Genomic DNA, 15873 nt, shown 5'->3' with positions numbered 1-15873 from the left:
GAGGGTGGTGCTTGGAATCATTGTTCTTCCTCTGTCAACCATGGTTACCTGCAAGGAAACATGTGCTGTCAACATTGCTATGCACAAAAGGGCTTCACGGGCAAGGATATTGCTGCCGGTAAGATTGCACCTAAATCAACCATTTAAAGGATAATCAAGAACTTCAAGGAGAGCTGTTCAATTGTTGTAAAGAAGGCTTCAGGGCGCCCAAGAAAGTCCAGCATGCGCCAGGACCGTCTCCTAAAGTTGATTCAGCTGCGGGATCGGGGCACCACCAGTACAGAGCTTGCTCAAGAATGGCAGCAGGCAGGTGTGAGTGCATCTGCACGCACAGTGAGGCAAAGACTTTTGGAGGATGGCCTGGTGTCAAGAAGGGCAGCAAAGAAGCCACTTCTCTCCAGGAAAAACATCAGGGACAGACTGATTTTCTGCAAAAGGTACAGGGATTGGACTGCTGAGGACTGGGGTGAAGTCATTTTCTCTGATGAATCCCCTTTCCGGTTCTTTGGGGTATCCGGAAAAAAGCTTGTCCGGAGAAGACAAGGTGAGCGCTACCATCAGTCCTGTGACATGCCAACAGTAAAGCATCCTGAGACCATTCATGTGTGGGGTTGCTTCTCAGCCAAGGGAGTTAGCTCACTCACAATTTTGCCTAAGAACACAGCCATGAATAAAGAATGGTACCAACACATCCTCTGAGAGAAACTTCTCCCAACCATCCAGGAACAGTTTGGTGACAAACAATGCCTTTTCCAGCATGATGGAGCACCTTGCCATAAGGCAAAAGTGATAACTAAGTGGCTCGGTGAATAAAACATTAATATTTTGGTTCCATGGCCAGGAAACTCCCCAGACCTTAATCCCATTGAGAACTTGTGGTCAATCCTCAAGAGGCGGGTGGACAAACAAAACCCCACAAATTCTGACAAACTCCAAGCATCGATTATGCAAGAATGGGCTGCCATCAGTCAGGATGTAGCCCAAAAGTTAATTGACAGCATGCCAGGGCGGATTGCAGAGGTCTTGAAAAAGAAGGGTCAACATGGCAAATATTGACTCTTTGCATCAACTTCATGTAATTGTCAATAAAAGCCTTTGACACTTATGAAATGCTTGTAATTATACTTCAGTATTCCATAGTAACATCTGACAAAAATATCTAAAGACACTGAAGCAGCAAACTTTGTGGAAATTAATATTTGAGTCATTCTCAAAATTTTGGCCACGACAGTAGACTCAATTGGGCACTTTGTGATAGAAGCACCACATTTGGCACAGAGGCACATTTTTTCATAGTTTTTTTTTAACCTTTATTTAACTAGGCAAGTCAGTTGAGAACAAATTCTTATTTGCAATGACGGCCTACCAGGGAACAGTGTGTTAACTGCCTTGTTCAGGGGCAGAATGACAGATTTTTACCTTGTCAGCTCAGGGATTCAATCGAGCAACCTTTCGGTTACTGGCCCAATGCTCTAACCATTAGTGTACCCTGGGAAGATATAGATATGGAGCCGCCCCAGATTTTGCCCCTGGGGACGTGGCAGACACTAAAATAAAAAGTAACTCCAAAATCTGGTGCCAGAACGACTCAGAGATAGCCTATAGGCCAATGCAGCAGTAGGCCTATAACTTCCATCGCCAACAAAGGGTATATAACAAAGTATTGAGATAAACTTTTGTAGGTGACCAAATACTTATTTTCCACCATAATTTGCAAATAAATTCATTAAAAATCCTACAATGTGATTTTCTGGATTTTCTTTCCTCATTTTGTCTGTCATAGTTGAAGTGTACCTATGATGAAAATTACAGGCCTCTCTCATCTTTTTAAGTGGGTGAACTTGCACAATTGGTGGCTGACTAAATAATTTTTTTGCCCCACTGTATAGTGCCTTAGACCGCTGCGCCACTCGGGAGTCCTAAGCTATGAAATAAACCAACCTGTTTCACACAAGTGTAGCAGGTTGTGAATTTTGCAAACAACATTCCACTCCGAGATTGAGAACCGTAAATGACTGTAATCCATGCATTACGAGTAATTAATGTAACCAAATGACGGGGATTAATGGTACATTTACCAGCCTACTGGTTACATATGTAATGGGGAATTGATCAAAATAACCAATCAAAGGGAAAACGATTCACAAAATGAAACAATGAATGTGCAAGAATTGGCAGGAGACAGCAGAGCACATTCTGGAGAGCTGAGTGCATGCATTCTGGAGAGCTGAGTGCATGCATTCTGGAGAGCTGAGTGCATGCATTCTGGAGAGCTGAGTGCATGCATTCTGGAGAGCTGAGTGCATGCATTCTGGAGAAAGATGCTCATCTCTTCACCACACACCCCTCCCCTTCTTCTAGTTGCAACATTTAAAATTATACTCAAGACACATTATCTTCACACGTTGTGATCTGTATGTAATTACGAGATGCTCATGTCTCCGTCCTAACAATGCGAGTCATTGTCCCAAATGGCGGGACTGCAGGTAACAAGCTTAGGTCTGCATATTATGCCCATAGAAACGCATTGGGCTTATTCAGGACAGATTTTGGCTAGAGTGAGCCTTCTCACTTCGCCTCATCCTCTCTGCTGAAGCTAGCGCGCAGAACAGCGCCCCTCTGTCTTGCCATATGTAGCCCATGTATCTGATGCTGTCTGGTCAGAAAAAGTATGACATGCCATTCATCTTTTGTCCAGATAGCTTCATATAAATGGTCTCCACATATGGAGACAGAGGGGCGCTGTTTCGCTAGCTTAGATGTTTTATGTGAGATTGATGCGTCTTTCTATCGGTGCGTGTTTTGGTCAAATAAAGGATCAATATTTACATATTTTATTTGTACGGGCAAGGAGGTGCAGTAGGGCGGGCTAGGCCCCCTAGGGCCCGCCCATAATGCCGGCCCAGCACACAATTACATTGGATTAACACAAAACTCTGTCATTATCATTACTCATTACTCATTCATTACAGAATGCTGCCATTCTGTCATTTCACCTGAGACGTTACAGGATGTTTTAGGGGCTGTTTATTTTCTGAGCAATACTTTTTTTGGGTTGGCATTGTAGTAGGCTTTGCTGTGTGTGTGTGTGTGTGTGCGTGTGCGTGTGCGTGTGTGTGTGCGTGTGCGTGTGCGTGTGTGTGTGTTCAATCAATTTCAAGTGGTTTTCTATGTCTCTTTTTCAAGTGCTTTTTTTTCTCCAGAAATGTGCATTTACATTTCTTAATGAGTGGAAAACATTTCCGAACGCATTTCAGCAGACATTGAAGTTGAACTTTAAAGAACATAAAACAGTGGTGAGATAAAGCAGTGTATTCTTGACATTTAGTCCTTAGGTACATGTCTTATTTTTTGGATTACACAGTTCCTCTGTAGTTCTACAGGAGTTGTGACTGAAGAACTGGTCACATCAGATAGGGCGGTTCATCTCCCAGTAAAGCCAGCCAGCACCTGGCAGGGGACGAGAGGTCCGCACTGGTCGGTATACAGAGGGAAATCAGGCTCAGAGCTCTGATTTTCATGAAACTGTCAGACAAGCAAAAGCCCCTCATGGTCAGGGAGCCCCATAAAACATGGAAGAGGCCAGGAATTGGAGCATGTGAAGGCACCCCCACGGGGCAGGTGACATTTGACCTCAGAAGACCAGTTGGCAGCAGCCATGACCATCCTGTGTCTTTCTGATTGATAATGTGATTGAACTGTGCCTACCAGGGTTGGGGACCATTCCATTTTAAATCAGTCGATTCAGGAAGTACACTGAAATTCCAATTCCAATTCCAACTCCAAGTTATTTTACAGAAGGCAATGAGGAAAGTTGAAATTGAATTGGAATTTCAGTTTACTTTCTAAATTGACTGAGAAAAAAAGGAATTGACCACAACCCTGGTGCCTATACTGCTCATAATTAAATCAAAACGATAAGATCAGATTACTATTTTAATACACATTTAAATATAATTCAAAAATTGTGGTGTGTGTTTTTTTAATTGAGATTTCTTTATGGAAAATATTAATGTATATGCACATTTTCAAAGATTTGTGTACTGTATAATACTGGGAAAATAAAAATATATAATATAGTAGCATTTGATATTGCTATGTGACAGTGGTGCATGTCTGAGACAGAGGTCTGGATAGTAAGGTGTGTCCTCTCAGATGTAGTAGTCTCAGCACCACACTCCCTCAAACACTAAACCCAGTTGCATGATTCCCCCAGAGAGCTTGCGAGAGACTCCCTATGATTGGTCAATTAATCATTCAGGAAAAGTGTTTCCACCTTCAAGGAATAATCCACTCAAAAACGATTTTTAAAAATGCATTAGTCTCAAAGTGTTTTGGGTGTCAGTAGTCAAGGAATCAAGCGATTTGCATTATCATGATGATGTGGCAAGTTACAATGTGCTTTTTGAAAGTCCCAAATCGAAAATTTGATTGCTCACATGCAAAACATTTTGGGACTGAATCAACAGTGGACTACAAATACCAAAATATCGTTTTTTAGTGGATTATTCCTTTAATGCAGTGCACACCCAGCATGGTGACAAAGGTCAATAGTCCCTTTTTTCCCTCTATTTCTGTTTTTATTCTATTGTTGTTGCACAGAGAAAAGGGAATTGATCTGACCTCACAGTGATTGCCATGCAAAGTGGCCAAATTTGGCGCCAAATGGAATGTTTGAACTCTGTCTAAAGTCCAAACGTTAGCTCCACTGCCACGTGGCCAACCCACAGGTATTATTATGATCACATAGAGAGAGGAAACTACTGCTACAGCATGCCAGCGTTTACATCTGTACATACCAGCATTGGAAACCCAGTTCTGATTGTCTGTGCGTGTTGCAGGCTTCAGGCCTGCATAAATCAAAGAGAAAACCAGCCCAAAACCGAACCTGTACGATCCCAAATATGCTGTATTTACCCTCCTACACGGCAGGTCAAGTTTCAAAGTTTCCCTCTCCGGGTTACGTGAAACACAACAAATATTGACTGGGGCCAAGCGTCTATCAGCACTCAGTGGATTTTTAACCCTCATTTTGGGATCTTTCTACTCCCTCTTGGGTCCCGGCTGAAGGACAATATTTGGGAGTGTTAAACCTCAGGCAACACATACAGGCCTGGAACCATGAGACGCCTGGCTCTCCTCCTAGGCCTGCTGGCCCTACACCAAACCCACTGCTTTGAGTTTGTGGTAGAGGGAGAGTGGGAGACGGAAACGGTGAGTTCATATAGTTCAATGTCGACTGTTATACGATAACGAGATTTGTTTTATAGATGTGTCTTAATTGCCTTAATGCTGCTGGACCCCAGAAAGAGTAGCTCCTGCCTTGGCAGCAGCTACTGTGGATCCTTAATAAATACAAATGTGTGTAGATACAGCCATCTCTCTGTCAAATGTGTTTTTTGATAACGTTCCTTTTACAGAACTATATTTTATATGACGTCCATGTGACTGATTAATGTACAACTTTTATTCTCTATTTTACAAACGGCCCTTTTGTTCTACCAGTCATTAGAGGAACAACATGGACGATTTAAGGTGAGATGAAACTCTTCTTTTCTTTTTTCAAACAATTTGTCTGAGCTAATGTTATATAATGTCATAGTTTACTACTCACAATCGTTAATAATCTGCATTTCTTATATTCAACATGACATTGATTCAATAATGCAACATATTATGAGGGAAATTATCCTGTCTTGAGGTGGGTTTTTTGTTTTGCCCAGTTACAGAAATAGAACACCAACAACATGTAAAAGCAAGCAGTCTGCTTCATTGACCTCTGAACTATTGATAAAGGGGTTACGTAGAGGTCAATGGATTGAACCCAATGAAAGTCCTATACATGTGGTCAATATAGGCTTACTGACAATTCAAACATTTAATTTAGAATGTCTATAGAATTGTTATGTAATTTTCACCTAACTATAGTTACTGTTACATATGAAACATTTTCTCTCTGAGGGCAGTATGGGACAATACAGATACTCCTGCATCTGCATTGCTTGCTTTTTGGGGTTTTAGAATGGGTATCTGTAAAGCACTTTGTGACAACAGCTGATGTAAAAAGAGATTTATAAAATACATTAGCTTGATTGATTGGTATAGAGCTCATTGTTTCTGTGTGTTCCCAGAGGGCAATATTGACCAGTGAGGAGCAGGAAGAGTTTGAGGTAGGTTTCTCTCTCCGGTCTCTGCTTGATGTTCGACCCCTCTGTCCACTGTGACAGAGTTTAGTCCTCTTATCTACTAATCAATGGTCCTGTTTGAAGAGAATCCTCTGACAGACAGGTTATTGACTTCCCTCTGCAGTTGCTACATCCATTTAACGTTTCTGTGGTAAAATGTGTCACTTTCTTTCTCAGAATTCACAGCCTGTTATACACTGACTATACCAAACATTAGGAACACCTTCCTATTATTGAGTTGCACCTCCACTTTTTGCCCCCAGAACAGCTTCAATTCCTCAGGGCATGGATTCTACAAGGTGTCGAAAGCGTTCCACAGGGATGTTGGTCCATGTTGACTCCAATGCTTTTCACAGTTGTGTCAAATTGGCTGGATGTCCTTTGGGTGGTAGACCATTCTTGATAGACACAGGAAACTGTTGAGCGTTAAAAACCCAGCAGCATTGCAGTTCCTGACACAAACCGCTGCGCCTGGCACCTACTACCATACCCCATTCAAAGGCACTTAAACATTTTGCTTTGCTCATTCACCCTCGGGACGGCACACACACAAAAAACATGTCTCAATTGTCTCAAGGCTTAAAAAGCCTTTAACCTATCTCCTCCCCTTCATCTATATTGATTGAAATGTATTTAACAAGTGACTTCAAAAAGGGATCATAGCTTCCTCCTGGATTCACCTGGTCAGTCTATGTCATTGAAAGAGCAGGTGTTCTTAAGGTTTTTTATCATCAAGTAGATACTCCAAAGAAACATGTTTCCTATCCATTTTTCAGTCAGATATTTTGATTTGTAGATAAAAAAAAAAAAGATTCTGTGTCCCGAAACCAGTTGTTTTATGTGGTTTATATGTAAAGATGTAGAGAGCTTGACTCATAATTCCTATGCAACGGCACTCGTCCCTAGTTGATGACATCACAGCCAAAGTCAGTCTCACGTGCTCCACCTCTCTCTGTAGGCCATCCGGGGTGATGACATCACAGTTAAGAGCTACAAGGTGGAGAGCCGCATCACGTCGCGGTTCTGCCACACCACGGTCAAGAGCTCTGTGGTCAACTCTGGTCCAAATGCCCAGAGCATTGGCTTCAACGTCCAGATCCCCAAACGAGCCTTCATCACCAACTTCACCATGTGAGCCAACCATCTCAATCACAATAAAAATCACAATCTCAATTCTCAATCACAATCCCAATGTCACAATTGCAATCACACTGCAATAAAACCCTGAAATGAATGGAAAGAGCTGTGAACTATGGTGTCCTGTTGTTAGGAATGTGAATGGGATCACGTTTGTGGGCTCAGTGAAGGAGAAGACTGTGGCTAGGAACCTCTACGCTCAGGCTAGAGCCAGAGGGAAGGCCGCAGGCCTCGTCAGGTACGTACAGCCCACAATGCACCATGGCTATGGTATCTAGTGTAGCTATACTGAAGAATGAGATCTTGGACAATACAAGGAAATGGGTTCCCACCCATTTTTTGACCGTTATGAATCCTATGCCATTCATAATGGTCTATACCGTGTATAACAAACATTGTTGTTACATAAGACCTTTCTAGTGTCCTGTGACTGACTATAGAGCTGGTAATGCTACACCACAGGGCTAACTCCCAGGACATGGAGACCTTTAAGGCGGAGGTCCACGTGCCTCCCGGCAGTAAGATAGAGTTTGAATTGCACTACCAGGAAATGATGCAGAGGAAGCTGGGCTTCTATGAACACTCACTATACCTGCAGCCTGGACGACTGGTGCCTCAGTTCCAGGTGAGAGAGCCTACGTTTGTGCGTGTGTGCGTGCCTGTGTGTGGTATTTAACGACTCTATTTGATAGGTCAGTGCTGATGTGTCAGCGTATGTGAGCCTTCTCCCTGTCTCTCTGCAGGTGGACGTGTATATCTATGAGCCCAGCGGCATCGCCTCTGTGGAGACACCCAACACCTTGGGAGAGCATTTCAGCGGCATGGCCAAACTCACCTCCTCGAAGGACAAGGCTCACGTGGTGTTCAAGCCCTCGCTCCAGCAGCAGAGGAAGTGCGAGAACTGCACCACCAGCGCCATCGATGGCGTCTTTACCGTCAAATACGATGTCCTGAGAGACAGTAACGCCGGGGAACTACATGTGGGTACACACACTGACAGAAACACACGCAGTAACACAGTCTTTGTGTCACTTTACTTTGTAACGGAAATGTAATACAGAAAGTATGGGTCACTGTTATCTCACTGTTTCTCCTAGGTTTCTGACGGGCATTTTGTGCATTTCTTTGCCCCGGCCAACCTCTCCCCACTTCCTAAAAACATTGTGTTCGTCATTGACGTCAGTGGATCTATGTGGGGAGTCAAGATGAAGCAGGTGTGTGACGTAACCATAGAAAAACTCACAGGGGTCAATCTGTGCCCCATCAGGGTCGTACATCTCTCTTCTCTCACAACCGGCAGAGCCTGCCTGCCAAATGCAACACTGCCCTCATGTGGGTATTCTGTGAAACTGCACTTAATTTACTCTCCAATCTCATTTATGACTTTATCTCTCTCTCTTGCTCTATAACTCTCTCTCTCTCAGACTGTGGAGGCTATGCAGACCATATTGGATGACCTGACCATGGATGACTACTTCAGCATTGTTGACTTCAACCACAACGTGCGCTGCTGGAGTGAGGAGCTGGTTCCAGGCAGCACCATACAGGTGGCTGAGGCCAAGAAATACATCCAGAACATCAAACCCAACGGAGGTGAGAGAAGGGGGGAGAGAGAAGGGAGGGATGAAAGAAAGAGAGCGACAGAGAAAGAGGGAGATGTGGAGTATAAGGAAGTAGAGAGTTGGATGGAATTAAGTCATGGGGAGAGACAGAGGAAAGAGGAAGAGAGGAAAGAGTGGTGGATAACGAAAGGTTGTCTGGATATGTATCTGATTGGCTCTCGCTACCCTTTGACCCGATTCAGGCACCAATATCAATGAGGCATTGATGAGGGCGGTGCAGATGCTGGTGAAGGCGTCCAATCAGGGCATGATCGACCCACGCTCTGTCTCCATGATCATGCTGGTGTCTGATGGAGACCCCACTGTCGGTGAGACATACCGCTGCTGATCCCAAAACTGACAATGACTGACTTTTCATCCCCCACCTCATACCACTTCAACCCCCTTCACCCCCCCCCCCCCCCACACCCCATCTAATAACCTCTAGTGGTGTACTGCCCTTCATATTATTGTGCTACCGTCATCCACCATCTCTCCCTCTCTGCGTAGGAGAGATCAAGCTCAGCGCCATCCAGAAGAATGTGAAGAAGGTCATGAGGGAGGAGTTCTCTCTCTTCTCATTGGGCATCGGCTTCGATGTCGACTACGACTTCCTGGAACGCATCGCCATGGAGAATAGGGGCGTAGCCCAGAGGATCTACACCAGCCACGACGCCTCAGATCAGATACGGGTACAATAGACCCCTCTCCCTAAAACTCCCATTCATCCTTCTCTACCTAATCCTGCATCCAGTTGTATCACTACTCCTCCTCCATCCCCTCCCTCCGCTCTCCCCCTTTTGTATGACTACCTCTCTACTGAATTCCCCTCCTATTGTTGTATAATCACTCTCTCACCGCCATATCTGACCTCTGGGAACTCATCGCCCTCCTCCGTTCTCCCCCTGCAGCGGTTCTACAGCCAGGTCTCGTCTCCCCTCCTGAGGAAGATCACGGTTCAGTTCCCAGAGGACTCTGTCTCTGACGTCACCCAGAACCACTTTGACAAGTATTTCAGTGGCTCAGAGCTGGTGGTGGCTGGGAAGGTGCTGCCCTCTGAGTCCACTACTCTAAACAGCTTCACCACTGCATCCGCTGTGAGTCATACATACACATGCACGCATGCACACTCATACACACACCAAAAAAAAAGTACCCAAAAGTCATACTTGAATAAAAGTAAAGAAAATGTGAAAAGTGAAAGTGAAAGTCACCCAGTAAAATACTACTGGAGTAAAAGTCTGAAAGTATTTGGTTTTAAATCTACTTAAGTATCAAAAGTAAAACTAAAAAGTATAAATAATTTGAAATTGCTTATATTAACCAAACCAGATAGCCATGGGAAAACTCCAACACTCAGACATAATTAACAAACAAAACATTTTGTTTAGTGAGTCCACCAGATATGAGGCAGTAGCGATGACCAGGGATATTCTCTTGATAAGTGGGGGAATTTTCCATTTTCCTGTCCTGCTAAGCATTCAAAATGTAAAAAGTACTTTTGGGTGTCAGGGAAAATGTATGGAGTACAAAGTACATACTTTTAGTAGGAATGTAGTGAAGTAAAAGTAGTCAAACATATAAATAGTAAAGTACAGATACCCGAAAAAAATTACTTAAGTAGTACTTTAAAATATTTTTTACTTAAGTACTTTACACCACTGCATACACACACACACACACACACACACACACACACACACACACACACACACACACACACACACACACACACACACACACACACACACACACACACACACACACACACACACACACACACACACACACACACACACACACACACACACACACACACCCGTGTCCTACCCTCTCTCTGTCCACCTCTTCTTCCCAGGATCGTCTGGACCTGTCCCTACAGACTGAAGCAGACTACCTGGAGCTAGACGCTGCGCTGGCCCAGCAGCAGCATGCCTTCACTGGCTTCGCCAGACAGATGTGGGCCTACATCACTGTCAACCAGCTACTGGCCGAGAGGTGAGAGAGGGAGAAAGAGAGAGAGAGAGAGTTTAACACATCTTTATTTTCAATTTAAGGAGTGAATACAAAGCTTGTGCTATAATTTGCCAGCCCTTCGATACAGAATACAGAGCATAAATAAACACACAGAGTAACATTTTGTGAATGTTATATCCCTGTTCCCTGCAGGTCCCTGGCCCCCACTGCTGGTCAGAAGAGGAAGATCACACAGAGGATCCTGACCCTGGCTGTGGAGCACCAGTTTGTCACGCCCCTCACTACCCTACTGGTGGAGAGTGAGGATGCCAAGGAGAGGCTGCTCGCTGACTCCCCTAAGGACCCCAAACAGGGATGCTGTGCAGGTGCCTGATCAAAATCACTAGAGTCCCCCATTTTGGGTCTTGTAAATGTACATGAGGGCAAGAGAGTGACTAAAGCTTTCCCAAACTCGTTGTGTGTGTGTGTGTGTGTGTGTGTGTGTGTGTGTGTGTGTGTGTGTGTGTGTGTGTGTGTGTGTGTGTGTGTGTGTGTGTGTGTGTGTGTGTGTGTGTGTGTGTGTGTGTGTGTGTGTGTAGGAGGATCTCTTGGGGGAAGGACTCCAGTGCAGATGGTTCACAGCATCCCCCCCTGGGTCCAGATGACCACCCCTGCCCCCCCTAGCCACGCCGAGAGGCCCCTACCAGATCACATCACCATAGGTGACAATAACAACACACACACACCTCTATAGCACAGTATAATGCTTCTCTACCTGTCCATATCACAATACGTAGAAACACACACATAGCCATTCACTGTGTTTTTAAAGGGGCAGTGTGGACAAAACGTGATTTCCCTCTGTTGTATATATATTTCCAGACTATGAGGTTGGAATAATGCTGTGAAATTGTGAATATTATGATAATGCACTGTGTAAGAGCTGTTTGAAAAGTTTGCCTGAAATTTCAGCTTGTTTTGCTGTGTGGTGTTTTTGGACTGCCTCGTGACATCACCAGGCGATATAAGTTAATAGACCAATAACAAAGAGAGTTTGCACACCTCTCTGCCTATAACAGCTAGTTTTCAGGTTACACATCCCTCCCATTAGGCTCCTCCAATTAGGCCCCTCTCTCAGACCACTCCCAGACAGTCCTAGCTACATTTTTGCTTCAGAAATAGCATTTTGCTAAGAAGCAATTTTTTTTAAACTTCAGTGTTGTGATGCAAAAATTCTAACAAAGTGTATAGCGCTCAGAATTAAAAAGGTATAGTGGGATATTATTCATCCTAATCAGACAGTTTTTTACATGGACGACACATTGGAGATAATATAAGACAAGTACGGGAAACAATAGAACACTATGCCAAATCTGGGAAACCAGGCCTGATTTTCATAACTGACTTTGAAAAGGCTTTTGATAAAGTACGACTGGAATTTATATATATATATCTATATATATATAGATATATATATATATATATATATATATATGCCTGGAATATTTCAATTTTCAACCCTAGGTGTAATATTAAATAATGTCTACTTCTCAGAAAGTTTGAAACTGTCAAGAGGAGTAAAACAAGGTTGCCCACTATCGGCATATCTATTTATTATGGCCATCGAAATGTTAACTATTAAAATCAGATCCAACAATAATATCAAGTGCCTAGAAATCCAGGACTTAAAAACAAAGGTCTAATTGTAAGCTGATGATTCATGTTTTCTTTTAAATCCACAATTTGGATCCCTTCACAGCCTCAAAGACGATCTAGATACTTTTTTAACCTCTCTGGATTACAACCAAATGATGGTAAGTGTACAATGCTACGTATTGGATCACTAAAAAATAAAACTTTTACATTACCATGTAATTTACCACTAAAATGGTCTAACGGTGAAGTGGACATGCTCGGTATTCATATCTCGAAAGAAAGAAATTATCTCATTACAATACATTTTAATGTAAAGTTAGCAAAAATAGATAAGATCTTGCTACCGTGGAAAGGAAAATACCTGTCTATTTGTGGAAAAATCACCCTCATTAACTTTTAGTCATATCCCAGTTTACCTATTTGCTTATGGCCTTGACTACTGTACACCTAGCGACTTGTTTTTTTAAATTATATGAACAAAAATATTATATTTTATTTGGAATGGCAAGCCAGACAAAATTAAGCGGACCTATTTATATAAATAATATGAATTCGGAGGACAATAATGATTAAATATTAAAGCATTAGACCTCTCACTAAAGGCTTCAGTCATTCCAAAGTTATACTTAAATCCAAACTGCTTCTCTAACAGATTAGTAAGGATGTCTTACCCCATGTTCAAGAATGGCCCTTTTCCCTTTATTCAGATTACAGCCTCTCACTTTCGGTTATTTGAAAAGGAAATAATCTCCAAAATATCACTATTTTAAAACAAGCCATAGAAAGTTGGTTGCAATTACAGTTTCATCCACCAGAAAAAAAAACAGAACAAATATTACAACAAATATTATGGTTAAATTCAAATATACTAATTGATTAAAAAAACTATATTTTTGTAAAGAATGTTTAAAAAAGGTATAATCTTTGTAAATTATATCCTAAATAGGACTGGCGGAGTTGTCACACATGCAGCTAACAAAAATATATGGAAATGTCTGCTGTACTCAAAATGTAAAATGGTAGAGGCAAGTGGAAGGGGGAGAAAGTAAGGAACTTGTCTGTCGGCCCTGCATTAAAGACCAAAATTGGCTAAAGAAAATTGTGATAAATAAAAAAGTATATCAGTTTCATTTAAGAACCCAAAAAATAACAGCTGTGCCATATATATTTGCAAAATAGTCTGGAAGAGATTCTCGATGTATTGATTCCATGGCACATGGTTTATGAACTGATACAGAAAACAACGCTGGATATACTATACAAAATTCTTGCAACGAATAGAATGTTATAGATATGGGGGATACAACTATCCCAGTACTGCAGATTTTGCTGCAAAGAGACAGAATCAATAGATCATTTGTTTTGGTACTGTCCACATGTAACTATTTTTGTTTATTTTTGACCATTTTAATTTCAAAACAATCACAGTAAGTTACTTAATTGTTACCCAGAAATGATTTGATATTGAGATAAAAACAGCTGCATTGGGCCATCAACATCGCCTACCTCCCTACCTGGCAATTTCTCAGTGGGTAATATTCTTATGTCCATTGTGCCACTATAGTAACGGTTATTTGTCTGTGTGTTTTCTGTGTGACAGTGGAGAACGACCCTCACTTCATCGTCCACCTGCCTAAAAACAATATGGACGTCTGCTTCAACATCGACTCAGAGCCTGGACACATCCTCAATCTGGTGTCAGACCCTGGTGCAGGTATGCGTGTGCATGCAAAATTGTGTGTGTCTGTGCTTGTGTCCTCTTACCTCTATTCTCCGCCATCTTTGTCCTCTAGGTGTGGTGGTGAATGGCCAGTTGGTTGGCTCTAAGAGGGTGGGGGTGGAGGAGAAGGTGAACACGTACTTTGGCACCGTCTCAGTGTTCTACCAGCCTGACGGCATCAGGGTGTCAGTCAGCACCGACCGTATCGACCTGACCTACGGCAGGAACAATCACTCCTTCACCTGGGGAGCCACGGCCGACATCACCCAGGACAGGTAGGAACATGCACACGCACACACAGACACACACAAACCGCTGGTCAGGCACCATCAGCCTATTTTACTGTGAGAAGGTAAAACAGTACATTTCAAAAGTACACGGTTCCCTGTTTTAACCACATGCTATGATCTCTGTGTGTTTCAGGGTGAATGTTTCCATAGTGAAGGACTCCAAGGTGATGGTGACAGTGGATGACAAGATCACTGTGATGGTGCTGCTACATCGTGTGTGGAAGAAACACCCAACCCACGTGGACTTCCTGGGCCTCTATATCCCCAACAACAACCAGTACTCCTCTCAGGCCCACGGCCTTATAGGTAGGTCACCAATTGGACTCAAGTGTTACCCTGTTACTGTACTGTTACAATAATGTTATAATCTAATTAAATTATTTTACATATAGTGGCAAGATACCCTACGTCTCCCTTAAAGTGAATCCTGCAGCAGTATCCCTATATTTAATCACAGCCTACTTCACTAGGTTTCACTGATCTCTCTCTCTCTGTGTGTGTGTGTGTAGGTCAGTTTGGCCAGGAGCCAGAGGTGAGGGTGTTTAACATGCACCAGGGAGCTGACCCTCTGAAGAAGGAGGCCACCATGGAGGTGAAGGGCAACAAGCTGGTCGTCACCAGGTAAGAACACACACTCTCTCATGCACATCCCTGCTGCCAGGTAAACCACACACCATTACAGGAAAAACATCGTCACACAAAAACAACGTCACACATACTCAGTCGGTAGACTTCATCTCTGTTCAGGTAATTCTTCCACCATATCACACAGTGGGACAAAGTGCATGTGAGTGCTAACACAGTGAGGACTGTAGATGAGGTTGTAACTATTCGATGTGTGTGACAGGGGCTGGCAGAAGGACTACAGACAGGATAATAAACGTGGATCTGACGTCTTCTGCTGGTTCATCCACAACAGTGGCAAAGGCTTCATCGACGGCCATTACACCAACTACATCGTCCCGCGACTCGACAGCTTCCTGCCGCTCCCACTCTGAGTGACCAATCGCAAGGCACACAGGGGTACCATGTAACCCAGGCAGTCAGAGACAGGGCGTAGTTATAAGGGATATCCTATTCCTCAGGTACAGGAGACACACATATGCAGCCAATCTGACTACACATATCTGTTATTACCTGTTTTCATATCACATCTCTGTCTGACAACTCTCTCTCTCTTCATAAAACATTATAAAAAGCAGTATCAGTATGTATAGCAGTGTGAATGTTTCATTATTTCCATGAAGACTATGCTGCCGGCTTTGAACTTTATGTGCACTTCTTAACCAGAACATTCCAGTGACTGTTGTATTTCTCAGACCTCATCT

The 15873-nt window shown here is 43.0% G+C and overlaps 1 protein-coding gene across 1 annotated transcript; it reads left to right on the top strand.

Moving 5' to 3' along the window:
• Positions 1–4768: 4768 nt before the first annotated feature.
• On the top strand, positions 4769–15759 carry LOC139534029 (inter-alpha-trypsin inhibitor heavy chain H2-like). Its single transcript, XM_071332670.1, has 20 exons — positions 4769–5214; positions 5506–5535; positions 6132–6170; positions 7144–7316; positions 7456–7560; positions 7785–7947; positions 8066–8302; positions 8420–8536; positions 8747–8915; positions 9127–9252; positions 9434–9615; positions 9835–10020; positions 10782–10921; positions 11093–11265; positions 11479–11601; positions 14136–14249; positions 14329–14530; positions 14679–14851; positions 15055–15166; positions 15393–15759. Exons 1-20 carry the CDS (start codon positions 5122–5124, stop codon positions 15541–15543), a joined length of 2808 nt encoding a protein of 935 aa, XP_071188771.1. The 5' UTR covers positions 4769–5121; the 3' UTR covers positions 15544–15759.
• The last annotated feature ends 114 nt before the right edge of the window (positions 15760–15873 follow it).

This window comes from Salvelinus alpinus, chromosome 11, assembly GCF_045679555.1.
Source record: "Salvelinus alpinus chromosome 11, SLU_Salpinus.1, whole genome shotgun sequence".
Taxonomy (NCBI): domain Eukaryota; kingdom Metazoa; phylum Chordata; class Actinopteri; order Salmoniformes; family Salmonidae; genus Salvelinus; species Salvelinus alpinus.
The sequence above is the reverse complement of the archived record's forward strand: the minus strand, read 5'-3'. Positions and strand labels throughout refer to the sequence as shown.